General features: G+C 35.2%; 4 protein-coding genes across 5 annotated transcripts in view; 1 reads left to right on the top strand and 3 right to left on the bottom strand.

Moving 5' to 3' along the window:
* Positions 1–266: 266 nt before the first annotated feature.
* Positions 267–11,019, bottom strand: LOC111801756 (COP1-interactive protein 1-like). Of its 2 annotated transcripts, none has more exons than XR_002816185.1 (7): positions 10,846–11,019; positions 8,093–8,194; positions 2,029–7,737; positions 1,707–1,940; positions 1,423–1,581; positions 1,120–1,295; positions 267–630 (listed from the first exon to the last, which is right to left on the bottom strand). XR_002816185.1 is itself a non-coding variant. In XM_023685900.1 (7 exons), exons 2-7 carry the CDS (start codon positions 8,171–8,173, stop codon positions 379–381), a joined length of 6,594 nt encoding a protein of 2,197 aa, XP_023541668.1. In that variant the 5' UTR covers positions 8,174–8,194; positions 10,846–11,018; the 3' UTR covers positions 267–378. The 2 variants fall into 2 exon arrangements, 1 of the variants encoding a protein (XP_023541668.1); XM_023685900.1 differs by having other exon boundaries at positions 1,120–1,278; positions 10,846–11,018.
* Positions 11,020–16,033: 5,014 nt separating this feature from the next.
* LOC111804483 lies at positions 16,034–16,598 on the top strand. The gene is made up of 2 exons (XM_023689310.1): positions 16,034–16,226; positions 16,344–16,598. The coding sequence occupies exons 1-2, from the start codon at positions 16,131–16,133 to the stop codon at positions 16,455–16,457; spliced, it is 210 nt and encodes a 69-aa protein (XP_023545078.1). The 5' UTR covers positions 16,034–16,130; the 3' UTR covers positions 16,458–16,598.
* A 206-nt stretch (positions 16,599–16,804) lies between these two features.
* LOC111804476 (gamma aminobutyrate transaminase 1, mitochondrial-like) lies at positions 16,805–22,313 on the bottom strand. The gene is made up of 19 exons (XM_023689298.1): positions 22,071–22,313; positions 21,180–21,301; positions 20,990–21,074; positions 20,794–20,866; positions 20,344–20,441; positions 20,141–20,233; positions 19,956–20,029; positions 19,822–19,860; positions 19,639–19,727; positions 19,477–19,553; positions 19,317–19,391; positions 18,806–18,853; positions 18,629–18,712; positions 18,460–18,547; positions 18,291–18,369; positions 17,922–18,012; positions 17,759–17,837; positions 17,263–17,378; positions 16,805–17,181 (listed from the first exon to the last, which is right to left on the bottom strand). Exons 1-19 carry the CDS (start codon positions 22,110–22,112, stop codon positions 17,110–17,112), a joined length of 1,524 nt encoding a protein of 507 aa, XP_023545066.1. The 5' UTR covers positions 22,113–22,313; the 3' UTR covers positions 16,805–17,109.
* Positions 22,314–23,149: 836 nt separating this feature from the next.
* Positions 23,150–27,899, bottom strand: part of LOC111792348 (probable protein S-acyltransferase 19) — a 6,474-nt gene continuing 1,724 nt past the window's right edge. Inside the window, exons 3-9 of the mRNA XM_023673751.1 lie at positions 27,058–27,465; positions 26,127–26,195; positions 25,957–26,028; positions 25,743–25,871; positions 25,544–25,624; positions 25,103–25,303; positions 23,150–24,584 (exon numbers count right to left, since the gene is read on the bottom strand). Coding sequence (XP_023529519.1) covers positions 23,499–24,584; positions 25,103–25,303; positions 25,544–25,624; positions 25,743–25,871; positions 25,957–26,028; positions 26,127–26,195; positions 27,058–27,465 — 2,046 coding nt within the window. The 3' untranslated portion in view covers positions 23,150–23,498. The remainder of the gene's footprint in view (positions 24,585–25,102; positions 25,304–25,543; positions 25,625–25,742; positions 25,872–25,956; positions 26,029–26,126; positions 26,196–27,057; positions 27,466–27,899) is intronic.

Here is a 27,899-nt window from a genome sequence, read left to right as displayed (position 1 = left end):
TATGATATATACTACATTTCAATAACAATTAAAAAAAATATATACTTTTACATATAAAACTTAAAATTATATCAATTAAACATTTTTTTCCCCCTTAAAATTACTTTTAATCTTGTGCTCAGGTTAAATTAGAAGTGAAGCTAACTTATGCAGTTAACCAACTAGTAAATTTTAATGACTTCTACACAGGAAGTAGACTAGACATATGATCATCAATAGAATTTACTTTTACANAAAAAAAAAAAAAAAAAAAAAAAAAAAAAAAAAAAAAAACCAATTCCCTAACCAAATTTAAAAACATAAACTCGAAAGATATTACAAAGATGGGGCTTCCAAATAAGGACGTCTTTTCTAATTAAGGGAAGAAAAAAAGAAAATTTAATACCTTTTCCCCAGATATATTCCAAGTATAATAGATATAATTGCTACTACGAAAATATGCTTCAAAGAGGATATTGAAGAAACCTCAGTAGTTTGAATCTGTGTTTGGGAAGTAGAAGATGAAGGTGGCGTGGATGCTGCTGCAGCTGTTGCTTCTTTGTTCTTCTTGTGCTTCCTTTTTGTTGGAGTTGAAAAGTTTAATCCAATATCTCGGGATTTTACTTCTACTCCCTCCGTATCAGCCTCACCCTGCATCACATAATAGTTCAACTAAACATAAACATAAATGCGGTTAAGAATTACGAACCACTACCATGGTACTATATTATCTATTTTGAGCATAAGCATTCATGATTTTGCTTTTAGGCTCAACAAATGTATGCCTACTACTTTTACTACGAAATATGGTAAAAAAATTGGAGCCAGAGTTCATTGCTTCTTACCGTAGGTTCAGCTAAAAGTAATTTAAATTCCATATAATACTCCTAAAGTTCTAAATCTCTTTAAAACTTCGAAGAGTTTCATTTCAACTTTCAAGGCTTAGAATTGTTTCAGAAAATATATTCGTAGATTTTTTTAATAATTGAAAGACATACATGATCTCGTTAGGACATTTATATAAATCAACAACATAATAATTGATGTTTAAAAATTAGTTTTATGAATGATACTGTATAACCTTAGTTGATTAGGAAACTGAATAGAATTCTTTAAGAGTGTAAATGAGTAGAAACAAACCTTTTGTATAGACTTAGCCTCAGCCAGGAGCAATTTGTGGTGGAGGTCCTTGACTTGTGTTTCTAGAGCAAGAATTTCTTTGCCTTTCGCTTCCAGACCTTGAAGAGACCGCTGAAGTGAACCTTCTCGTTCGAACTCTTTTTGAGCGCCTTTCTCTTTCTGTTGAAGAGAGCGTCCTAAGAAATTAAACTAAGTTCATTGTTGATACAATCCAAGCAGTAAAACTTGATTGTAACAGCATGTTTTTTCCTCAGAAATATAGAGATCTTTTTTTTTTTTTTTCAGGTATGCATGGTGCCTAACCTGTTCAGCAATCTCTGACTTTGCCACCTGCAATTCTTTCTGAAGTTGTTGTACTTGTTCATTTAATTGGTCTCTATCTTTGATTTTTAGTCCATAATCTTCCAATTTGGATTTCAATTCTGTCTCTTTTCCAGCAGCTGTTGTTCGGACGCTTTCAAGCTGATAACATCGTTCACATTCAACACAAAAAAAATCATTAAAATCACAGAAGAAAAATAACCAATTGGATAATTAATGAAGCATGCAATCAGTCTTATTTCTTCCATAATCACACTTCGATGTACCTCTTCTTTCCGGAGAGCTTCAGATTTACTTAGCTCTTCTTTATGGCGTATTTTAAAATCATTATTCTCTGTAATCTCTGCCTTGAGACGTTCAAGTTCAGATTTTAATGATTCTTCAACTTTGCTCTGTTCTTTCAATTTTCCTTCCAGCTGTGCTATCTCCGATTGTAACTCGTTTTTGGTCTTCTGGTATGTCTCATTGAGGACGTTGTTGTCTTCCATCATTGAAGCGATCTGTGATCATGAGAAATAATTCATTGCATTGAACGATAACAGCATTTTAATAGCACCAATTAGTTGAAAATTAAACTTTTCTGCAAACCTGAGACTGTAGTCTCTGTTCTTCGAAAGCTAGCTGTGATTTCAACTCATTTACAGTCTTCTCTGCAATCTGAAGTCGTTCATTAGTCTCATCCCTTTCAGCATTTGCAGCAGATAATTTGGTCTGGTGATCGCTCAAATTAGATTCATACGAGGTTAAGTCCTGAGACAGTCTCAAATTTGCTTCATTCAACCCTTTATTCTCCTTTTCAGCATGAATTGCCTTGGTTTGCAGCTCCTCTACAATGCTTTCTAGATGCTTTACTTTCAAAAGAGTCTCTTCGAGCTGACTTTTAAGAGCTTCAGCATCTGTGGAGGCTTCCTGAGCTTTCGCTTCAAACAATTTAATCTGGCCCTCAGCTGCCCGGAGCCGTTCAGCAGTTTCATCCCTTTCAACGTTTGCAGCAGATAGCTTGGTCTGGAGATCACTGAAGTTAGATTCATATGAGGCTAATTCCTGAGTAAGTCTCAAATTTGCCTCACTTAATCCTGCACACTCCTTTTCAGCATTAATTGCCTTGGTTTCCAGCTCCTCTACTATGCTTTCTAGATGCTTTACTTTCAAAAGAGTCTCTTCGAGCTTACTCTTATGAGCTTCAGCATTTGTAGAAGCTTCCTGAGCCTTTGCTTCAACCAACTTAATCTGATCCTCTGCTGTCTGAAGCCGTTCAGCAGTTTCTTCCTTTTCAATATTGACGGCTGATAACTTGGCCTGGAGGTCATTCAAATTGGATTCAATTAGGGCTAGTTCTTGAGTAAGTTTCAACTTTGCCTCATTTAGCCCTGCATTCTTCTGTTCAGCATCAACTTTCTTTGTTTGCAACTCTTCTACCGTGCTTTCTAGTTGCTTTACTTTCAAAAGAGTCTCTTCGAGCTGACTCTTGTGAGCTTCAACATTTTCTGAAGCTTCCAGAACCTTGGTTTCAAACACTTTTATATGGTCCTCTGCAGTCTTTAGTTTCGCACTCAAGTCCTTTGCCTCCGAATCTCTCTGTTCTAACTTTTGAATGGCCTCCTGCAATTTCTGGTCTGTCTCCACTTGACGAGATTCAGCTACAGATTGGAACTCGATGGCTCTAGAGTGCTTTTCTGTTAGTTCAGAAATAGAGCTCTTATGAGAAGCAACCTGTTGATCAACAGTTTCCTTTTCAGAAAGAGCAGTGCTCAATAACCCCTGAAGTTCATTAACCTTAGCTTTGAGTTGAATGTTTGTGTCTACTAATAATTCATTCTCTGAAGAAATCTGAGAAACTTTGTTTTCAATTTCCGAACTATACTTTTTGAGTTCACCGTTCGTACTCTCCAAAGAAGCCAATGTTGTCAAAGTCTGATCCAATTCTTCCTTTAAAGCTGCAGATCTTCCATTGGTTTCAGATATCTGATCCTCACAAACTTTGATTTGTTCTTCAAGAACTTTAATTTTCTCCATTAGAGAGTTAGCCTCAGATTCTTTGTTGGCGAACTTAGCTACTGCTTCCAGCATGCTAGTTTCTAGATGCTTTACTTTCGAAAGAGTCTCTTCGAGCTGACTCTTATAAGCTTCAGCATTTGTAGAAGCTTCCAGAGCCTTTGCTTCAACCAATTTAATCTGACCCTCTGCTGTCTGAAGCCGTTCAGCAGTTTCATCCTTTTCAACGTTTGCAGCTGATAACTTGTCCTGGAGTTCACTCAAATTAGATTCAAATAAGGCTAGTTCTTGAGTAAGCTTCAACTTCGCCTCATTTAGCCCTGCAATCTCCTGTTCAGCATCAACTTTCTTGGTTTGCAATTCTTCTACAGTGCTTTCTAGTTGCTTTACTTTCAAAAGAGTCTCTTCGAGCTGACTCTTATGAGCTTCAACATCTGCTGAAGATTCCAGAACCTTCGTTTCAAACAATTTTGTCTGGTCCTCTGCTGCCTTTAGTTTCTCTCTCAAGTCCTTAGCCTCCGAATCTCTCTGTTCTAATTTTTGAATGGTCTCCTGCAATTTCTGATCTGTCTCCACTTGACGAGCTTCAGTTACAGACTGGAACTCAATGGCTCTCGAGTGCTTTTCTGTTAATTCAGAAATAGAGCTCTTATGAGAAGCAAGCTGCTGATCAGCAGTTTCCTTTTCAGAAAGAGCAGTGTTCCATAACTCCTGAAGTTCATCAACTTTGGTTTTGAGTTGAATGTTTGTGTCCACTAACAATTCTTTCTCTGATGAAATCTGAGAAACTTTATTTTCAATTTCCGAACTGTACTTCTTGAGTTCACCATTTGTACTCTCCAAAGAAGTCAGTTTTGTCAAAGTCTGGTCCAATTCTTCCTTTAAAGTTGCAGATCTTCCATTGGTTTCAGATATCTGATCCTCATAAGCTTTTATTTGTTCTTCAAGAACTTTAATTTTCTCTATTAGAGAGTTGGCCTCAGATTCTTTGTTGGTGAACTTTGCTACTCCTTCCAGCATGCTAGTTTCTAGATGCTTTACTTTCGAAAGAGCCTCTTCGAGCTGACTCTTATAAGCTTCGGCAGTTGTAGAAGCTTCCAGAGCCTTTGCTTCAACCATTGTAATCTGGCCCTCTGCTGTCTGAAGCCGTTCAGCAGTTTCATCCTTTTCTACGTTTGCAGCTGATAACTTGGCCTGGAGATCACTCAAATTAGATTCAAATAAAGCTAGTTCTTGAGTAAGCTTCAACTTCGCCTCATTTAGCCCTGCAATCTCCTTTTCGGCATCAACTTTCTTGGTTTGCAATTCTTCTACAGTGCTTTCTAGTTGCTTTACTTTCAAAAGTGTCTCTTCGAGCTGACTCTTATGAGCTTCAACATTTTCTGAAGCTTCCAGAACCCTTGTTTCAAACACTTTTATTTGGTCCTCTGCTGTCTTTAGTTTCGCACTCAAGTCCTTTGCCTCCGAATCTCTCTGTTCGAATTTTTGAATGGCCTCCTGCAGTTTCTGGTCTGTCTCCACTTGACGAGCTTCAGTTACAGACTGGAACTCGATGGCTCTCGAGTGCTTTTCTGTTAGTTCTGAAATAGAGCTCTTATGAGAAGCAAGCTGTTGATCAGCTGTTTCCTTTTCAGACAGTGCAGTGCTCAATAACTCCTGCAGTTCATTAACCTTGGTTTCGAGTTGAATGTTTGTGTCTGATAATAATTCATTCTCTGAAGAAATCTGAGAAAGTTTATTTTCAACTTCCGAACTATGCTTTTTGAGTTCACCATTTGTACTCTCCAAAGAAGTCAATTTTGTCAAAGTCTGATCCAATTCTTCCTTTAAAGCCGCAGATCTTCCATTGGTTTCAGATATCTGATCCTCATAAGCTTTTATTTGTTCTTCAAGAACTTTAATTTTCTCCACTAGAGAGTTAGCCTCAGATTCTTTGTTGGTGAACTTTGCTACTGCTTCCAGCATTCTAGTTTCAGAATCTTTAGCTAATGACTCATGTAACGACTGAAGTTCTAAGTTTCTCGTAGTAGTTTGCTCTATTGTTCTTACTTGGTCTTCTAGTTTTTCTTCCGCAGACTTCAGCTTTTTGAGCACCTCAGCCTCTCTGATACCAGTTGCCTGGAGATCACTCTCAATAGTTTCAAGTTTCTTTTGAGTAATGATCAGATCGTTCCTTACGACTTCCACCAAATTTTCTGATTCAGCTAGCTGACTGTTGGACAAATTCAATGCATCTTCCAATTTTTTCTTCTCTTCAGTTAATTCCTTTTCCTTTACATTGGCAACATTCAATGCAGTTTCAAGGCTTGCTACTTTTTCTTCATATGACTTTATTTCAGACGCCAAGACAGATACATGGTCAAAGTTTTTCTTGGATTCTGCTTCAGCATCCCCACATTTCTTTTCTAAAGTACTCAATTGCCCTTCAAGCTCTTGAATTCTGTATTTTTCTGCTTCAAGCAACAACTCCAACTCATTCACCCTTTTATCAGCAACTTCAATTTTGTTATTAGATCTCTGGGTCAGTTCTTCAAGTTCAAGGCTACGTTGATGATTCATGTTAGCTCGTTCCTCATGTTCAGCACATTTCCCAATTGTGGCCTTCAGCTCCTTCTCAAGATCTTGATGCTGCGACGTTAACTCCTGTATTGCGGATTCTAGTTGCAGTACCTTATCCTGATATTCCTGCTTTTTGTCATTCAGCTGCTTCTTTTCCTCCTCAACATCGATCAATTTAGTATCGAGTTCTTTTATTTTCTCAGATAATTCAGTAACTTCCCTCTCGGCATCATTGTTTTTCAATCCTAACAAATTTAGCTGTTGTTCAAGCTCCACATTCTTTTGTTCTGCTGCTGCAAATCGAGTCTCAAGTTCTCTTAATTGTGATTTTGCATCTTCCGCTGATGCAGTTGAAGCTCGGACAATTTCTTCAAGTTCAAGATTCTTCTGAGTGGCAGTTTGAGCGACAACTCCAGTTTCATTATGAAGATCCTCCAAATCCTTCAACTTCTGTTCCAACTCCTTGTTGTTGGACAGAGCTTGAGACAAAAGAGAATCAGCTTTTCCCAAATTCTCATCTGAAAGCTTCAGCTTTTCCTCAAGATCGTTGCATAAATCTTTCATTTGTTTGGCATTGCTAGAGAAATCTGCTAGAGTCGCTTCAAGCTCTTCTTTATCTTTGATAGCTGCAGCAAGTTCCTTTTGAATATCGGAGACTTGTGCTTCCTTAGTTTTTAAAGCAGATTCAGCAGATTCTTTTTGGTTCATTTCTTCCTGAAGCTTCAACCTGATTTCTTCCAGTTCAGACATCTTTACACGAAGATCCTCTTTAGTTGCAGCAAATTGGTTTTCAACGGCTGAAATATCTTCCTTGATCTTAGATTCTGAAGTCTTTCGGATGTCCAGTTCCTTAGTTAGTTCTTCAATTAAACCTTCCTTCGTGGAAAGTTTCTTCTCCAAGTCTAGCACTTGAGATTTAAAAAGCGCCAGATCTCCCTGGACAACAGAAAGCTCAGTTGCTGTAGTTCGAAGTGCTTCTTCTACCTTTTGGCTTTCAGCAATATTGTCATTTAACTCCTTGATATTTTCTTGCAGGGAAGAGATTTGATCTTCTCTTTGTTTGGCACTCAGTTTTTCTGCTTCAAGAAGCCTCTCAAACTCTAATGCTCTTTTTGCCTCAGATTCAGCATTTAAGCCACTTTGTTTGTGAAGCTCTTCAAATTTCAATGCTTCATCTCCAGATATCTTCAATTTTTGTTCCAACTCTTGAATCTGCTTCCGGGAATTCTCAAAATCATTGCTCAAACTATCAAATGCTTCTTTCACCGCAACCAACTCCTTGTTCTTCGCTTCTTGAGTTTGCAATGCCTCTTGCAAACTGTTGAGCTGCGAACTATATTTCTCTTCAGATTCAACGATCTGCTCCTTCGATTTCTTAAGATCGAGTTCAAGCACTTCATACTTCTCTTCACTTTTCTCGAGCTTCTGACTTGTGAGTAATACCTCATCCTGCAACCTTGAATTCTCCGACTCTAGATGCTTCAAATTTCCAGCTAATCTCTCAATTTCAAGCTCAAAATCTCTCGACTTCTCTTGGGCCTCCAATAATTCTCTGCTCGGATTGCTTGCACTTCTTTCAGAAATAGTTGGTTTATCCTCCTCTACGAATGCTGTTTTGGCTGGAGGAGTATCCTCCCCCTCCAGAGGCTCCTTTTCTACTTTTATAAACTCCCCACCCAGAGAATTTTCCTCCTCTTCGTTCTTACTTTCTTTTGCTACTTGAATTGCATCTCCATTCATAACCTGTCATAAGATTTGGGAAACCATGCATGACTATCAAGAACTTCTAAGAATTAACTTCAATTTCTCTATGGTATTTGTAAACAAAATTAATTGTTTACATTCTATCAGATATGCAATCATCAAAGCTCCAATTGTTGATACCACGACGTTAAAATGGTTTCCATTTCAACCATTCCAGAATTTCGACAGTAAAGAATAACCAGAACTTCAGTCGCTGACGTTTGTTCAAGACAATATGAAAGTGAACATGTTACATAAATGCGAACACAAATTTATATCCATTGTTGCTATAAGCATCAATCTCAACCCAAATTGAAAGCGAGCTATTAAAATAACACGAGAAGGAATGCCTGACCTTATCACCATTGGCATCATTTCCAGAATCCTCAGCCGCCTTGGTTACTGGGGCTTCCGAACTCTGAGGTGCAACTTCCATAGAGGCGCTATTCTGCTTAATCTATAACATCAATTTAAACAGGGGAAAAAAGCCAATTAGTCAACCATGTTAAAAAGCCAATTAGTCAACCAGTTCTGTTCTGCACTTTTGAGTAGGCTCTATGCCCTGTTCTCCATAAAAATGCACTCCCTTAATCAGGTGCTGATTGATTTCAACTAACTAATATTGCAGTAAACAGATCAATCAGTATGTCCAGAAACAAGCAATTCGATTGACTGATCGTTAAAGACATCAAGATTCATGATGAACTTCAACACTCCGAATTTTCCACAAGAATGAAAGCAAAGAATTGCACCAAAATAGATATGAATTGAGGAAGATATATCTAACAAAACCAAACACTCAACGTAGCATTCATCAACACGTTTACCAATAACTCACGCTCAAATAAATAAATTTGCGACAAAATATTGAATCATAATCTAGGTCCTCAGTATACGATTTCTGTTTCTAATTTTTTTTTTAATAATTCATTTATTGGCTAAATGATAGATTTTCTTAACATGCAAATTTGCGACACAACGTACTACGGACAATAGTTTATTTTAGTCCCTGTATAAATATGACAATATAACAATTTTATTTATCAATTTGAACTAAGTTCTAGATCTAAATCTCTCCTATATATTATTGGATTCAAAAGAGAAAAATAATAATTTAATTTAATATTACTATATCACCTTTAATCTTCGGTATATTTGCAACAAATACAATTAAATAGGATATTACAATAGCAGCATTTTTAGTTTACAAAATTAAAAACTACTCTAACATCTTACCTCTCATACAATATATTTCATTATGTCATTTCATAAAAATAAAATAAAAAATTGTAAAAATATTATTCTGTCACATCAAAGCAAGGAAACAAGACATGCTTCGCATAAAATCATGAGAAAAAAAAAAGTCTAGATCTAAATACATGCAAAGAGATCAATTTTTTTTTTGGCTTTTGTTTTCAACAATTAAATTATAGACCAAAAACAATTTCCAACTAGCTAGCGGGCCCCATCAGAATTGTTGTGCTAAACATCTTTTCAATTAAAGAACTAGAGTCAGGACCGTTGTTTAGGACCCTTTACATTTGCCAGCAAAAATCAAACGAAGGAACCGTATCGTCAGAATTTGCCACAGAAATCGAAATCAATCTAAATATAGCAGATCAGATCAGATCAGATCATCCGATCGGAGGGTTGAAAATGCACATTTGTTTTTATAGAGTGGATGGCCCCCACTACTGATATGCGGTTGCGATAAGCACCAGCAACATCACTGCCACCAAACGCATTAGTTTCTCTCACTCTCTGTTCGGACGGCTCAATCATCGCCGTCCAAATCAGCCACCTTCTTTTCTTCTTTTTTTTTTCCCATTTTTGAAAATTCTATCCTAAATTGAGGACTCGGTCCACATCTTTTTGTAATTATATGCTTTACAGAAGGGTAAGCATAGCATTACAAACTACGTGACTGGAAAAAAAAAGGGAAGGGTTTTGTGAAATGATTGATAATAATGGCATCTTTTTATTTACCGAGTCCATTACATTATTTACTGGCTGTAAAAACTTTATTAATATTTTCCAGTCGGTTTGATTTAAGCAACGAATATTCATCTATCAAAGAGAAATACCGATGAATATTTTGTGAAAAATATTGAATTTTACTTATATCTGACGTGGCAATCCACGTCATCATGTGAAGTATTTTAATCACATGCCACGTGTAATATGTCAGTTATTAAATTTTAATTATGTTATGCTCTAATATTTTAGCTTCTACGCCGTAGATCATTCAGTGAAAACGTACTAAAGAAGAAGAAAAAAAAAAAAAAAAATCATACAGCGAAAGCAGCCAAAAAGAATGTGGAGGGACGAAATTGGGCAAAGAAACTAGTAGTTTTCTGGACTTCTCATCTTTAGAGATCTAAAAAGTAGGTGGAATAATATTTCTCAATACAACTAGTGAAAACGATAAAGCAATTCAAATGTTCAGGACGAACGATTCTCTTTATGTCACTGAATTATCCGTAATGATGAATCAGAAAAAATCCTAATCCTTTAATGAAAGGTATCGAATCGATGATTTGGTGAAGAGTAAAGGCAAAAAGGAAACCTCACGTGATCTGAGATCCTTCTACCTTGTTACTTAAGAAGAGTTAATCGATACAGAATTCATCTCAAAGTCGAGTTAATAGGTATCAGCACACCGAGATGATATCGCAAATTTCCAATTCAGCAAAGCGAGATTCAAAAAGAAATGAAGCACGAAGAGTGATAAGAAGAAACCGCGAGTCGCAGTACTGAAAAGAAGATCAAATGAGATCCAATCGCAGTAAAAATCAGAAAATAAACGGAGAATAAGAAAGAATCTGAAAAACATCAACGAGACGCCCATTCAACATCAACAAATCGATTCACCACTACACAACAAGGAGATCAAGCGCGCAGAGAGAATAAACAGAATAAAATCGAAACCAGAACAACGTCTCTGATCTTCTCAAGCAAAATAAAAAAGAAAGCAAGCGGAGGAGACTGAAGACGCAGTTGCATAATTAATAGTGTCGCAAAAGCCGCAGTTGGCAGTAATAACCAAGAAAGCAAGACGATAAATAGATAGATTGAGAGAGAGAGAGAGAGAGAGAGAGATGAAGTTACCTGAAATTTTGGTCGGCAGTAGTGTTACCAATACGATTTCTCCGCTCTCAGACACCGTGGAAAATGGGGAGACGGCGGAGGAGATGCCGATCAAGGAGGGTGGTTAGAGAGATAGAGAGAGAGAGAGAGAGAGAGAGAGAGAGAAGATTCCTTTTGTAACCGAGTTTTTGAACGTCCACTGGAAATTGTTGGTTAGTATAAATATTAACATATAATTTTTTTTAATTAGTAACGTGGGACCCGTAGGTGGGGGTCCACAACAGCAAGGATGACGGAGAATAGCCATAGGTCCAACTAGAGCAGCCGCGTTGGATGTTCCCTCCACATCATCTCTTAATAGTCCACCTGTATTACACCCCCTGTGTATGTACTTATCTTTCCAATTTCCATTATCAAGTAAATTACATTTTTAGCCCCTTCCTTTTCATTTACTTTCTATGCATCCAATTATTTAATCAATAAAGTTTAACTTAGATTAAAGAAGTTTGTATTAAGCTACAAACTTATTTAGTCTAAGTTTATGAAATTTATATTTGTATAATTTTTTTTATTTTATTTTACTAGAGCTATACATATCAATTTTAAAAAAATTGTAAATAAATTTCTTCTTTATTATCATATGAAATCAAATGATTTTTACTTTAAAAAAAAAAAAAAATTACCATACCAATGATCATATTTTGCTTTTTTTTTTTTTAATTTAAAATTATTATTTAAACACAAAATTTAACGATTTAAGTCACTAATAAAATATATATAGTTAAACATTACCTTTATTGTAACTTTATTATTGTTTGTTCGAGTGATTTTAAATTATGATGAATTTTAAATACATTTTCAACATAATCTAATAAAAATTTTAAATTAAAAAATATTACAATTTTAAAACAATAAAAACTAATTAAAAAGACAAGTGTCAGGTGCTGAGCAATTTTTCAATATTTTTTTTATATAAAATAAACCTATTTTATGTTAATAATTATTCTCCAAAAAAAAAAAAAAAACATGCGAATAAAAAATTATTTGATGAAATCTGTAAGCCTAAAAAATATGGCATCAAAATCCCATTGTTCCTTCATATATACATACACACACATATATATATATATATCTATAATATATATATATAGATACATACATATATATATAATATATATATATATAGATACACACAAAGTTTATTAGGTAATAAGTTTTGATTATATGAATTGAGACACGTTGTGGATTTTGAATTTATGGTATGAATTTAAAGTCTTAATTAATTGAATTTTGGATTTTTAATTTATGGTATGAAATTTAAGAGCTATAAAATAAATAAGGGTCAATTATAATGGGTTTAGGGTTACAAAAGATTTCTTGTTTTTCTTTTAGCTTTTTTTTTATTTTTAATTTTCAAAACCACTTTTCACTATTTATCTTTATAAATGTTTTTAAAAATGTTTTTTTTTTTTTTTTTNTTTTTTTTTTTTTTTTTTTTTTTTTTTTTTTTTTTTTTTTAATGTGGGGACGCCAAGATAATTTAAGGCCAATATAGAAAGATTGAGCCTAGATCAGATGTCCATTAGGAATCATGAATCTCTACGATGGTATAATATTGTCTGCCTTGATTATAATATTCAAGGCTGCAATGGATATAATATTCTTTTTATTTATAAACTCATGATTTTCTTATTATTAATTAGCCAATATGGGATTACTTCTCTCAATAATCATCGACGATCTCTAATATTGACCTTGTTAACTCAAACATCAGAGCTAGTGTGACTAAGCACCACGTCAATGTAGATTCTTTATTTTCTGTGGGTCATGTCTTCCTTTCATAGTCAGCAAAGTTGTTCTCTTGTTTAAATCTTAACAACGAACATTTACTATTGTAAAAGACATCCGAAACTCAACTTAATAATAATTTAGAATGTCCGACGACTAAATTAATTTACAATGTCTTCCTCTTAACTAATATGTTTTTTTTTAGTAACTCAATCGATCTCTTCGATTAACTAATATTTAGAACGAGAGAATTCGAACATCTGCATGTAATAAGACACTTTCTTTGTGTTTATTTTAGTTGTCAATATTTGCCTCTTACTCGGACTTGTATAATTTGGTAATATCACGTGGAGTAGATGTGTGAAAATTCATTGTTTATTTGGTCTTTTTAAGTATTTGATTTAATTTAATTTTTAAACCTTATTATTTATTAGTTAATTTATGTTTCTTCCAGAAAAAAACACAACAGCGAAAAAGAAAAGACAAAAACACCCTTCGCAAATTGCAGTTGCCACCTTTATAGCACATGCCATCTTTGGCAGTAGTTTTAAAAAATTGTTAAAATTATTTTTTTCATTTTTTATTTAAAAAACATATTTTTAATGTTTAAATATCAATTATTTACTCAAGAATTTAGAATAAATTTTAAAAAATTATTTTTTTATCCTTTATTTTTAAATTTTAACTATATTTTAAAAATGAAATAAATGAAGATAGTAATATATTAGGTATACGTTGAATTTTCATTATTTTATAGAAAAATATTTTTTTTGAATCAATTTCCAAATTCAAATATAAATTTTTATACAAATTTCAAAGTCATAATTAACCATTTAAAAAAAGTTGACTTTTGACTTCAAATAGTTATTACATTCTAAAATCAGAACATATTTGATGACATCACATATGTGACACAATTCTCAATTTAAAAATAAATAAATATTTAGTATTATAGTTAGTCAATCACAGTATATAAACACATTTTTAAATAAAAACATAATTCTTTAAATGGTAAAGTAAAATGCATTTCAGAGACGTTATAGTTTTATTTGGTAGTGTGCCACGTCAGCAAACTTGAACAGGGAGTACAAATAATATCGGAAATGGTTAAAAAATAAATAAATTTATTTAACATTTAAAATGTTTTTTTTATACAAATATATATATATATATATATAATATTTATTGTTGTTTTAGTATGTTATTCTTAAAATGTTTATTTTAGTATCTATATTTAAATTTTTTGTTTTTATTCATGATTTATATTTTTGTTCGTAAAAAATATATTTTTGATCCTAATTTGTAAAATTTTATTACAAATCTGTCGACAGTGACATGATGATCAAGAGAGTCAGTCTCACATTAGATAATTAAGAGGAAGATCATTAATTTATAAATAAAAAATACTATCACTGTTGTTACGAGACATTTAAGGAAACCCAAAAGAATAGTCCCGCGAATTTATGCTTAAAGTTGACAATATCATATTTTTCTAGAGGTTTAACATGACCCACTTCAAATACAGTGGAGAATCATCGTTTGAATGGAGAACGAGAAAGGGAGCCGAAAAAGTTTTCTCTTCATTGGCTAAATGGGGTTTGTATTTTCCATCTTTATCCTCGTCTATGCTCCGTCCCGATTATTTATTCATTTATTATCGTTATTATAATAAATTCGTTGTTGAAATAAATTAAGAAATAGAAAACAAAAAGAGGGAATAACATGAATTATTAAGAATAGTATTTATTTATTTATTTTTCATTAGTTGAAAAAGGAAGAAGAAAGGAGGTGTCTTTTTGGTGCGGAAGTGGCGGCGACAACCGTACGCAAAATGCCACCGACCAAACCGCCCATTGTATGCGTGCAAACATGACCGCTCTGTCGTTTTATCCCCCGCCCCGACTGACATTGACGTCTGCCATCTCACTTTTCACATTCCGACCCCTCTACTTTCTTTATATTCCATTTCTTCCCCTCCTACCAACAATTATCTCACTAATGCCCCCTTTTTTTTTTGTAATCAAATTCAATTCTTTTTACGATAATTTTTATTATTTACAAATTCCATCCTATCATTCCATTAATATTACATCAAAATTTGAATAAAAGTAAGAATTTTTAAGGATATATTTGTTGAGTCTCGGATTTAAATGTAAGAAATTAAAATGTATTTTTTTAATCGTTGAAATGATACGTACTAAAATGATAATTATTGATAAATTACAAATCAAATTTATAGAGAATAAGAGATTTGATTTTTATTATTATTATTATTTTTGTATTATTTATGTTCGAAGCTTGATCCTTCCTCAATAATAATTTAAAAATATAGGAATGTTTATATGACTGAGTAACTCAATTGCCCAGAACTACTGAACCCAATCCTTAAAAGTTGAGTTGGGTTGAATTTATGGAAAATTGAAAAATTCAAGTCGGTTCGTTAATTGATATTTTTTTTTGTTGGGTCAACCCGACCAACTGGAAAATAAGGTTACCAACTTTACTCAACTCAATCAGATTTTCTTTTAAAATTATTAGTGATGCACGGTAATTTCTGAATGTTTTTCATTAATCCTAAGTAAAATTTTATAAATGATTAAGAATGAGAAAAAACCCGACAACCCAATTCGAAAATAGAGGATTAGGTTAAGTTGGATTGTGAACGCTTAAAGCCATTAACGTCAAATTTTGAGTTGATCCAATTTTTTTTTGATAAAAGTGTTATTGATCGGGAAAAATGTCTTTGGAAGCTCGTGTTCAGAGGGCATAATTAGTTATTACATTATTTGGGAGGGGTATTTATGGAAAATGAGGTCAAATTAATACGCTATTTTTCCAACTTCCTCGTCCCAATCTTGGCGTCTGAAAATTATATTACGTAACTAAAAACAAGTATTTTATTTTTGGAAATTTGTGTCAAAATTATTCTTTTTTTATTCTTCCTTTTTATTTCAACGTAGAAAATGGGGCTTTCAACTTCAAATTATTTATTGTATTTTATGGAATTAAATTGAAAGTTTAAATGAAATTTTTATATTTATTAGAAGAATTATGTCCCAAATTTGAATTTTATGAATAAAAGTTATTTCATGGATACTTCATATCAAAGTTGAATTATGAACTCATTAATTATACATTAATATGTGTGGAACTTATAAATCATTACATTTTATTTTATAGAATAATAATACCCACAAATGAAGGAAAAAAAATTAAGACAACCTTTGACTTGCGGCGTGTTGAATGATCCACGTTGGCGGACTGGTCATATTGGGTCTGATAGGGCAAGGCGAGTTGAGGTGGACGTGGAGGGTGACACGTGGAAATTTCTTCTCTATAATTCCAACATATTTAAAAAACTATTTGAATAATTATTATTTTAATTAAAATGAGAGGAACTTGGCTCCTCAAAATCAAATTATTATTATTATTATTATTTTTTAATTAAAACCTTATCTAAAATCTCCAAAGGGCAAAGGGCAAATACGACTGAACTCCACAGAAACTTGAAAGCGAAAATGGATGGATTGCAGCAATTGGGGGTTCCATTGATGGGCATTGTTGCAGCGGCAGCCATTACCTTCTACGCCGTAAGCTTTTCTGAGATTCGAGAGGTATCCTTCTTTCTCCATTTTCTTTTATTTTGAGATCATGGATTTGTTGTCGCTGTTCGTTCTCTGTTTGTGATTATTATGGAAAATTAATGGTTTTAAATCTGGAGGAATGTGAAGAAATCATTCAGAGATTTGGATGAATCTGAGGATGAGAATCCAGGGTTTAAGATGACTGCAAGTTCGAGAGAGAGGCGAGCGAGAAGGAAGGCTGAAAAGGAAGCCAAACGATGAGAATTTCTCTCTTACTTCTCACTGTTCTTCATTTTCTTTAAGCTTTCATCATTCCTTGTTTTGGTGCCTTGGCTGTATATTTTAAGTTATACATAGTGGTGAGTTCTCTAAGTGAACAAACATTGGAGATATTCCATCCAATCTCGAATCTCTCAGGCCAAAACTAATGGATCCGTTAGGAAGAGATTTTCACACCCTTATAAAGAATGTTTCGTTCTCCTCTTCAATCGATGTGGGATCTCACAAAAACTTTCAACAAATACCTCACTTTCCCATGAAAATGTGTACCAGTGCTTCTGTTGAGGATTGAATTAGCTTCAACAGAATTATTATTATTACAAGAAATGTTTCAGAAAGGGAGCAAATTTAACTTCGAAACCCATATAAACTTGTTATTATTCAGAGATGATCTTAAGAATCTAGTAGTTGAGTGACATATCTCAACAGCATCCAAGGCTTTATTTCAACTTACAAATTGGTGTGGGACAAGATTACAGACTATCATTCATGTCTTCTGTACAAGACAAGCCGATCAACTTTTCACCACCATCAAAGCATTTGACCATCACGGGCAAGGGTTTCTTTGTTCCTTTAGAGCAAGCAAGACAGGATCTGGTTCCTTCAGCCCTTTCGCTGTAATTATTTGCAGCAGCTACCTCTGAGCCTTCAGCTCCTTCACTCTCTCTTCAGTAGCCTTTAGTGCATTCCCATAGATGCTGATTAACTGGAAACAAGAACAGTGACTTAAATTCTAACAAAAGTGTTTTGAGATTGAAAATCAATCCCAATAAGCTTTCAGGGATACCTCATCAACTTCTTGAGGAGAGATGATAAATGGTGGAGACATCATTATAGTATCCCCTGCAACACGTACAAGCATACCATTTTTCTGACATTCGGCTCCGAAGTATGCACCGACTCCTGTTTTCAAGGCAAATAACAAGCTTTCATCATAAGTATGGCCCCGGTAGATCAAAATCAAGGTCCACTAAATTGCTGGGTCTGTGATTTTGAGGTAAAGCTGATCCAAAATTATGATGATATTGTTGGGAGTCCCACCTCGACTAATTAAGAGTATGATCGTAGATTTATAAGTAAAGAACACATCTTCATTGGTATGAGGTCCTTTGAGGAAACCAAAAGTAAAGATATGAGAGCTACTGTGTTGTGTTAAGTTCTTCTAGTGTCAGATACTTTTTTCAAGACTTTCAAAGTTGGGGCGAACCAAACCTTCGCAAGCTGTTTTCTAGAGATGAGCCATTAAGATGAATAACTAACCATGGGAATTACATAAAACATACCCCATTCAGGAGGGAAGGGATCATTTGGTGATTTATTGTCTACAAACTCTGTGCCCAAGATCAAGCCAGTCCCTCGTATCTGCAAAAATCACGGTCATTGTTAAGAACTGAAAATGGTTCAGATTGATAAGCCAAACCTAATTACTTGAGGAACTCTCTGTACCTCTCCAACGATAGGGCTGTCAGAGAAAGCTTTAAGGCCATCTTGAAACCTTGAGGAAATGCTATTTACTTTATCCACAATATTCCTTTCCCTACAATGAAATGAAGTAAACTTCCCGACAATATGGTAATTTTAAACATATGCACTATGTCACTATGTCACGGTCATGCTTCCTACTGCCAAGAAAAGTGCAATTGTGACACACTCCATCCTATATGTCAGTTCGTATTGTAACAATTACATATATTGTTTTTATGCTTAAAACAATAATTGCACCCTCGAACTCCAATATGATAATTTTAAGGGTTATCTTTGCCATTCTCAATCAACGAATATTAGAACTCCAAAAGCAATGGTGTAGCAACATACTTGTAGATCTTGAGTGTTTCAATTGCAACAGCACATGAAACCGGGTGTCCAGAATATGTAAATCCATGGGCAAAGGAACCTGGAAGTAATATTATTGAACAGGACTAGGTAAGTTACTGGACTCAAATTTATTAACGGTGACGACTAGTTTATTCTATAAGCAATGTACCAAGCTTGTTGCTTTGAGAGTGAACCACATCAGAGATTTCAGGGCTCACAATAACAGCTCCAATCGGCATGTATCCCGAGGAAAGTGCCTACACAGTCCAGTCCACTGTCAGACTCAAACAAACGATGAAACAAGATATCTGGTTAAGTTGAATCTGTTCGAACTTCACCTTTGCAAGAGATACAAGGTCTGGTTTAATATTGTATTTATCGCATCCAAACATTGTCCCTAGTCTTCCAAAGGCACAGATTACCTATAATAAATATTGAAGATAGCTCCTGGTTCATATTGGAATCATTCTTCTAAACAAAGTTAAATGATGAAGAAAATTGCAATTAGCATGTACCTCATCAGCAATAAAAAGTATATCATACTTCTTGACCACAGCTTGGATCTGCAACATAAATAAGAAATGCATCATTCACATAACTGGAATATTAATAACAGAGGCAAAAACTGTGTCCTAAAGATGAGTCTGGTCCACAAGCAATGAAGAAATCTGTTTCATTGAGTTTCCTGATTCATCTGAACTTTACTTTTTCCTGGATTGCTCATACTAAGGAGATTCCAGCTTTTGTCATCCTCAAAGCTTTTGGTTTAAATTTTCCTAATCTCATCAACAAGCTAGTGACCGAAGTTGTATTTGCAGTAAGTTCGAGAAAACAGCTAAGAATGAAGGGCCAACTGCCTAAATTTTCATAAGCCAGCTTCTGATAACGAGCATACACGATAAGATAGTGAGGTTGATGGAGTTTATTCATGCAATCGTGTAAACAAGCCAGTCCTCATAGTTTAGGTTAATGTCAGCGTTAATAAATTGAGTTTTCTTCAATAACTTTGCAGTTTAAGGAGCTTACCTTTTCAAAATAAGTAGCAGGTGGAGGAATCACACCACCAGCTCCCATGACAGGTTCAGCGATGAACGCAGCAATCTGAAGGGTAAAACCAGACATGGGAGAAGGAATCAATTATTGTATCATGCCATATTGTAATTCAAAGTAGAGTATTCAAGCTTACCGTCTCTGGTCCCTCCTTGAGTATAAGGTCTTCTAAGTTTTTGGCTAATCTGGTTGAGAACTCTTCCTCTGTCTCACCTGAGATAAGGATGATAGCAATTGAACGACGTGAAAAAAAGTAAAAGAATGTGAACTGACTGTCTATCCAGGCATAGATCAGAACCTGGAAGATGGTAACGCCAGTAATGTGGACAATCAGTGTGCAGAACAAATGGAGCTGGAATGTCAAACTTTTGGTGCAAAGCCGGAAGGCTGTGGAAAAATATATCCAAACAACAATTAGAACTTAAGTAAGTATTCCTTTTAACAAGAGATATAATGTCCATTTCCTTTTCATTTAACCTACCCAGTAAGACTGGCTGATATTAATGTTGAGCCATGGTACCTGTTGAATAGAAGAGTGCAAGGAAGAAAATAGTTAATTGAACAGAACAGAAAGAAATGATACATATCAATATCAGCCAAGTGATTTTCGCTTACGCTTTTGAGCGAGCAATGAACTTCTTCTTATTCGGTCTTCCAAGTGCATTGTTATAGTACCATACCAGCTTGACCTATCACACGTTTTAAGCACAAAATGAATTACTTGGTTGCATTGCTGCAGAGCTTTTAGTCCTGTTAGTTTCATAGTTTTTTCTTCCTTTATTTGCGAGTAAAAAAAAAACCTGAGTATCATTGGCCTCTGAACCACTGTTAACAAAAAATACTTTCCCCATTTTCCTAGCAGTAAACATTTCAAGGAGTTCCTTTGCCAGATCCTGTCACATAAGAACAGCAAGAAAGTGAAACTAATGAAAGGAGCATTTCTTTCTTTCTTTCTTTAACTGCAAAAAGAGTGCAAAAAAAAGGTCAAGGTTGCATAGGATACCAAAGAAGGCCTCGTTGTACGATTCCAAAAGGAGTGGTAAAATGGCAAGGTATTCAATTGTGCAGTAGCAGCTGCCACAAGTCGTGGTTCGTTTCCCCCTACAAATTCCATCATTGCTTAACTAACTAAAACCAAAGAATTTAGAAAAGAAAAGTACTCAAATCATATAAAGCATTCAAAAATTTGCATCATACTAAAATGCCAGTACTTTTTATACCAAGAAATTCTCCAATCCTTATGTCTGCTGCATCCAAAATTTGGACTAACATTTGGAGCATTTGAAACTAATGAACCTGAGGCTATCAAATTAACATACTTGATTCTCATCCGTCTTTGATCTTTTTTTGTATCCCGAAAAGTTACGAAAAACTCCAAATTATAACTAGGAGTCTAGAATCAGCACATAAGCTAGTAGGATAAAACAACGACGATGGAACTGTTTTGTGGTACCTAAGGATGTGCACCATAGACCGGCAAGAGAGTCAAGGTACTTCTTTCCATCAATGTCATATACATATGAGCCCTGTATCACCATAGAATTCGAAGTCTGAATGAAAAGGCTATACCTTCTAATTAAATCAAAACAGAACGAACATAACTTCTCTTTTATTATCCATTCGATTGGAAGATATCGTTAGGCTGATACCTCGGATTTATCTATGATTAGTGGATGAACATCAGTGGTCTGCCATCCTGCAGTGAAAGGTGCAAGCATATCATGCCCCTTAAACCTGAAATTCAAGCATGTTTGTGGTCAATGAGAAACTCAATGCAATCCAAGCAAGCATTGATATCACAAATCATGCATGAGAATGCAAAGAAGGAACAAAATGTACCCTGGATCATCTTTTTGAACTGAAGCCCCTGTACCGTAGAAGCGGGACAGACAGGGAGCTAGGATGCCATGTTCCTGTGAAGCTCTACTAGAAGCAGTGACGGCTTTTGTAAAGCTACCAAACTGCAAAAAGAAAAACAGAAAAAGAACCATCATAATTTGAAAAGCTTTTGGAACTGTTACCAAGAAAGAGGATCTAAATTGGCATTGCTGATATCAAATGATAGATATTGTCGAAAAATAAAATTAGTTTCACCTTTTAAATTCATGTTGGCATGCGCAGAGGAAACCAAATTATGAAGGTTACATAGTAACAACTTCATAAACAACAAAATAATTAAAGGGAAGACATTAGCTTCTAAAATTATTGTTCTAAGTAGCCTTTGATTTCGATTCCTCATTCAAACTCGATAATCTGAAACTACGAATGCAGATTAAAACAGAGGACAACAAAGATAACTCAAGAACAACCTGCCCAGGAAAGAGAAGCGCCACTAGAAACAGAATCCCATCGGTTTTAAACTTAAAAACAAAACACAGGAGAAATTTTTCAATCACGCTTTATCATGCGTGTTCCCACCAATGATGCATTAAAAACAAAACTAATAATGATGCTGATGATTAGATCAAAGCAGGAAAAGTAAAGCATCACCGATGGCAAGTATCTTCAAAACGAAAAATCACTGAAAAACAAAAAGAAACCAAATAGATTTCCACAAATTTCAATGGATAAACACGAAAATGGCGAACATCAGAAACAAAATCGCAGACTCAGAAAGTCAAAAAACAAAGCAGCAACCGATCCAACAAAGCAAGCAAACAAACAAAATCAAAGTACGGAATCAAAAAGTGGAAGGAAGGAGACGATTGAAATGGGCATTTGATCTGATACCTGAGACCTAAGAGTAGAACGAAGGAGATGATTGAAGGCCATTGTCGCTTGGTCTCCTACAAACGCAAGCGAGAAAAATGGAGCTGAAATGGGTGTGTGGTGCTCAAATTATAGAAAATTGGAAGCTAGTGAGCCGGTAATCGATCCGTGGGTCTGGGATCGTGTTCCATGCGTCGAAACTTCGCTTCAGAAACGTAGTGACGCAAAGAGAGAAAGGTCAAACAAATATTTTAGTCTCACCTAAGGATTGTTCTTATTAATCCGTCCACGTAATCTCAATCCCTCATAAAGTAATTTACTTTCCGGAAAAAGAAATAATAATAAATAAAAACATTCCTTTTTATAATAATAGAAATCTTATGAGCCCTTTTAACAACTGTAATTAGAGATAACAACTGTAATAATAGAAATGGAATCGAATATTCTTTCATATTTATAAACAACTTAATAGGGGTGTACATTCAACCCACCCAGCAATCCGACAACTCGGACCAATCCACAAGGATTGGGTTGGATTAGCATTTCGGCTGACAACTCGGACCAATCCACAAGGGTTGGGTTGGATTAGCATTTCGGGTAGAGTTTGGTTCATTTTTCTGGACTCGAACAAAATCGATTCGATTTCGATTTCGTGGGGCAAAACCTTCGGGTGCGTTTTCTCATATATATATATATATATATATATATATATATATATATTTAAACAAACATGTGATGTAATAAAAACAAAAGGGGGACAAAATTGACCATTTGAAAGAAAAATAAGAATCAAATTGGCAGTTTTCTTCCAAGAGATAAGGACAGAAAATGAAAGAAGAGGCCAATTTGGACTCCACACCACCAACTACTCACTTAATGTCTATCCTATTCTTATTGGGATTTTTTAATACACATTGGACACCAAATCTCATCCACAACACTTTACAATAATGTTTTGACCAAATGGGTCTATTTAATTTTAATAAACAGCTAAAAGATTATTTTAGGAAAATTAAAAGAATCCAATAACATATTTCAACATTGGATTTTAATCCACTGGTAAATGATGGTGTCAATTAATTATTAGAAAAAATATTGGAGAAATGAAGTGGATGATAATAATTCAATGGAGTTCATAGGCTATGAATTATAAAATAATAATAAAAAATAATTAGAAAAATAAAAAAACTAGGAATATACTTTTGGCTACAACTTTGAGAGATGGAGAAAAACAGAGATTCCCACCTCAATTAGAATGCATCCTTTGAGGAAACTGCTTCCCATGTTGTACCGACCAATTGAGCTTGCAAACAATGTCAGGTAGCGCAAGATTTGAGGATCAATAATAGACCCCCTCCATTTGGCTTTCTTTCTAATTACACCTTTCAGACAGCCAAAATCATATGCTTTCAAAACTGACCCGACCAACCGACCGACCTACCTATGTACCTACCTTAAACGAGAAGCGGATGGACGGTTATGATCGTAACCACCGGGGACAAAAACAGGAAGTTGGTTTGAAGCTGAATCCCTTTTGAATCTTGATTCCCGAGTTAGGTTTGTTGTCATTCTTTCTTGGCTTTCTCTCGAGGTGGAAACCCTATCGCTTCTCAAACCGTCTCGGGAAGGGATATTCAGCAGAGGACCACCAAAGAAAATGGAATCTCCTGTGTACATTAACTTGTCTGATTGCTGCAATGGAGCTTTTGTGTTGGAAGATGATGTGGGTTGCAATGGAACAACTGGCTTTCGGGCATTGTTGCTTGTTTCAGCATTTAAACTCGGCAAACCTATCTGCACAGACGATCTAGGAGGACGAGTTTCTGAAGCTGATACAGGAACTGAGACATACCTCCCGGCTTCTTGATCCCACACAACAGATGTCTTTCTGACGTCTCTGAGAAAAGAAGTGGCTGGAGCTGAAAGAAGCGATGGATCAGTAATGCCTCCCCTCCGAGCAACCTTATCATCAAGCCCAGAAGTATGCAATCTGGGGTCAGTGGCGATAGGGTAGGATGCCTTGGAAGAATACGGATGTTCAGGAACAGGAAGTGATGATGCAGCGGTAAAACGACCCAGACCGTTACCATGTGGGAGAGGACTGAGAGTGACTGTTTCATGCACATGGCTTGGACTACTGAAGCTACTCATGCTCTGCGTTCCGGTTTCGTAATCATCGGGACTAGCTTGACCAGGAGCCAAAGAGTTTCTTAAGGGAGAGAGCCTAAGATCATGCTTGATCTCTTTATTTACACCAGTGTCAATACTCACACTGCTTCTAACGCTTACATTTCCGCTGGAGCTCAATTCAGGATCTTGGAAACGGCGGTTATCAAGAGGCCTCAGAACAGATGATGATGCTCTAGCTTTGGCTGCTGCCTTCATGGCCTCATTTGAGTCCAGCTTTGCAAGCTTCCAAGCACTGAGACGAACAGCTCGTTTGGGCACTTTTGACCCTCTTTCAGAAGCTCCAACTGCATCTGGATCAACAGTAGATGGGACCATTCCTGGCTCCAGGTGAGGCACCACTTCATCCTAATGCATTTAAATGGGCTTCGTTAGTAGTAAAGAATCTTGTGAGCTAGGTCTCTAAGGATAAAACAGAAATATGATAAATAACATCAAAGCGAAAATGCCAATCACAGAGTAGTATGATGTAGTCATTTCCACACAGAGGGTTACGGAAAAAAATTGAGAAGTTATCGTCGACAGCACAACAGATGATAAAGGAGCTTGAACTAAATTTGTTAATGTTCCATGGCTTCACGCTAATACATTTTAGTAAAAAAGTTGCATATAAATTTTTATGCTTCCATATTTTTAATTGAAAACCTCTTTGCGCTCAGTTACATTTACTGATTCGTAATGCTTTGGTTTCCAAAGCCCATGCTTCAATTTCTCCCTTTCTGAATTTAGACATAATCAAATAGGAGCACGTGAAAAATAACTATCAAGATACATAAAATACTTACCGTAGTGAAAAACTGGAAACAAACAACCAAAAAGTGCGAAGGAAAAGGTAAGTTTCTTAATAAAGAACAAAATAAAGATACCTGATAATCAATAAAAACTCTTGGAGGTGTACACCATGCCCCCTTGTATTGTAAACCAAGAGAACTTCCGCCACTCAAACCAGTGGTAGCAGAACCAGATGGAGAGTATATTATATTTGGCAATTCTTCGTCAACAGAAGCTCCTGCAGGTGCCTCACTCGTAGCCCTCATCGCAACAACAAATTCATAGGTTGTAATCCCCTATTTCAACACACGTAGATAACTAGTGAGGAAATGAGGAGTTCCAAGCCCCAATTAACTGCCTAATCGAAGATCCATTAATTTACCGAATTGATGAAAGATATAGAAATATTGTATTGATTTCAAATGAAGCACTGTATATTGAACTATTAACCCATACCACCGTATCTCCCAAAGATCAAGTAAATATCATCACCGTCATGGAAAATGAAAAACAGTAATTAAGCTCTCACCACTTACCTTTTTTATTAATATCATGTGGAAGAAGAACAGTTCGCCCAGTGGGATACAGGCTAGCATGGAAACTACAGTGCATAACGCCTGGGTAGAACCAAATTTAGATTAGCAATTAGCACTTCACTTGATTTTTTGTCTGTTATAGGCATGCTACAAAAATTTTGCATCCGGTACAAGCTGAAATTATTTAATTTGTTCTTACCACAACTGTGGCAAAGGGGGCACGAGAAAAGCCATTTCCAAGTCGATCAATAATTTCAGTTTCCATGCCTTTTTTATTAACAAAACAACGCACAAAAACCGCAATACCCACTCCAGCTTCAACAATAAGCTGAACCATAAAGACAAAATGTTATTGGCAGCAAAAGGGAGTATACTGTGGTTTCATAGAACAGCATTCAGTATTTAATACTTACCCAAACAAGACTTACTGCCATAAGAGAAATAAAGGTAATATAGTTTTTCTGCCCCACACAGTTATTGAGCCACTGCAGCCACGTTGAAAAGAGAGTCAATCTCCAAGTAAAAACCTTAACATAATGAAAATCTAAAACAAACTAAATGACTTAAAAAACAAAAGGTATACCCGGCAATGGTGATCAAAGCCATCAACACATTTATCACAACTTCTACAATGTTTGCTGAACTCGCGCACCTGCCCAACACAACCATTCATAGTTCATTCATAAAACTGAAATAAAAATTTTGGGACCAAAGAAGCATGCAGCTAAGCCAATGAAAAAAGAATTATGCATGTAAACCTTCGGGAAAGTATGTCGCTCCAAAAATGTATATGCAAAAAATCAGTTGCTAAATGATTAGGTCTAGCCCAGTAAATGGAGAGGTAAATATAAACCGAGAATATAGAATGATATTATTGGTCATATATAAGCAACCGTTAGTCCTTTAAACTCATTGAACAACATTGATTTCAATAGATGAATCAAAGGGTATCGATGTAACATTTGAAAAAACAGTATTACATCAATTCCCCTATCTATTAAGAAGAAGAATCTGAAGACCAAAAGTTTTATGATGCCTTAGACTCATATTATGAAATTATAATAAAAATGATGGGTGCTACATTAGAAACCAGGAAAGGTTTTTCCGATATCGGTAAAGATATAGCTGTATCCAGTAGACTGATACTTGGTTGGCAGTTTACATCTCAAACTAAATGGCCTATACATCATTGTCGCTAATAAATAATCACGAGTCTCCAGGAAAAGTGTTGTTCTTATCATTCAATAAAGATTAAGACCAATCTTGATAAGGAGAAAATATGAACAAACGTCAATGTGAAAAATCAAAAAAATATTTTAAAATTATATTCTAATGAACAAGTTTCAAAACCTTGACCATGTTGCATGGTTATATAAAACTACTACTAAATGCATGAGGGAAAATATGTACAAGTAAAGCAAAATATTAACATTCACCGTTCTGACCAACTAAAATTCTTTACATATTTTTAGTTGGGAACAAAGATAATGCAAGGAGGCATCCAAACCAAATACCTCAGCATTGCACAACGTGCAGAATAAAGCATCCTCGGCAGCACTTAGAGGGTCAGCTGTTCCATCCCTTTTTCGACAATCTTCATGTACAAATAATGCACAACAAACTAGTGCAATATTATCAGCACTACGGACTGTTGGTTGTTCCATTGGATTGTCTACTCTTCCAATGTCTCCTACTGACCCATTCCTACTCATATTAGGTCCTGATATGGAACTTCTGGAAGCTGATGATGCGGAAGAATGTCTACTGTTGACCATTTCATCTAAATTTTGTGGTAAACTCTTCAATGATAAACCTTGATTATTGTTGGGGTTTGTTTTCCGATTATCAAATTTGAACATAATACCAGGGTCGGCAGGATTAATTGCAGTACATCTAACATAAAGAATGAATACAAGGAGTGCCTGCCATCCAAAGATTCAGAGAATGAAAAAAAAAAACTAATTTCCACAATTTAAGTGAAAAACAAAGCACTATAATGACAGTATGTTGTGATACATATTCTATGGTACAAGCACGGTCAATCTAAAGGAGGATATGGTTTGCAGGGATCACTAATCCACTCCTCAATATTCCAAACCCCAGTATATAATGTGTGTGTGTGTATTTATATTAAAAAAAGAGACAAAAGGTGCCTGTATTACCAGAAAAAAACTGGGATAATACAACAAATTTTATTATAAAAAATTTGTGAATGAACAGTTTTTGGAAGGGAAAAGTAAAAAAAGGTGAAATGCCCAGAAATTGAGCTAGGAAGAAAACTGATAGGGTCAACAACGAGGTCACACGTGCTTGATTTTTATTTATTTATTTATTTATTTATTTTTTGGGGGCGGGG

The sequence above is a fragment of the Cucurbita pepo genome, chromosome LG01 (genome assembly GCF_002806865.2).
Source record: "Cucurbita pepo subsp. pepo cultivar mu-cu-16 chromosome LG01, ASM280686v2, whole genome shotgun sequence".
Classification (NCBI taxonomy): Eukaryota; Viridiplantae; Streptophyta; class Magnoliopsida; order Cucurbitales; family Cucurbitaceae; genus Cucurbita; species Cucurbita pepo.
This window is presented reverse-complemented; position numbering and strand designations above follow the sequence as displayed.

Coding starts and splice junctions, on each gene's coding strand:
- LOC111804483 (XM_023689310.1), top strand. CDS start 16,131: ATGGATGGATTGCAGCAATTGGGGGTTCCATTGATGGGCATTGTTGCA. Junction 16,227..16,343: donor GCTTTTCTGAGATTCGAGAG/GTATCCTTCTTT, acceptor AGGAATGTGAAG/AAATCATTCAGAGATTTGGA.
- LOC111801756 (XM_023685900.1), bottom strand. CDS start 8,173: ATGGAAGTTGCACCTCAGAGTTCGGAAGCCCCAGTAACCAAGGCGGCT. Junction 1,941..2,028: donor AACAGAGACTACAGTCTCAG/GTTTGCAGAAAA, acceptor TCATGATCACAG/ATCGCTTCAATGATGGAAGA. Junction 1,582..1,706: donor AAGCTCTCCGGAAAGAAGAG/GTACATCGAAGT, acceptor CGATGTTATCAG/CTTGAAAGCGTCCGAACAAC.
- LOC111804476 (XM_023689298.1), bottom strand. CDS start 22,112: ATGGCCTTCAATCATCTCCTTCGTTCTACTCTTAGGTCTCAG. Junction 20,867..20,989: donor TAATCATAGATAAATCCGAG/GTATCAGCCTAA, acceptor ATGGTGATACAG/GGCTCATATGTATATGACAT. Junction 18,548..18,628: donor ACCTTGTATCTCTTGCAAAG/GTGAAGTTCGAA, acceptor TGGACTGTGTAG/GCACTTTCCTCGGGATACAT.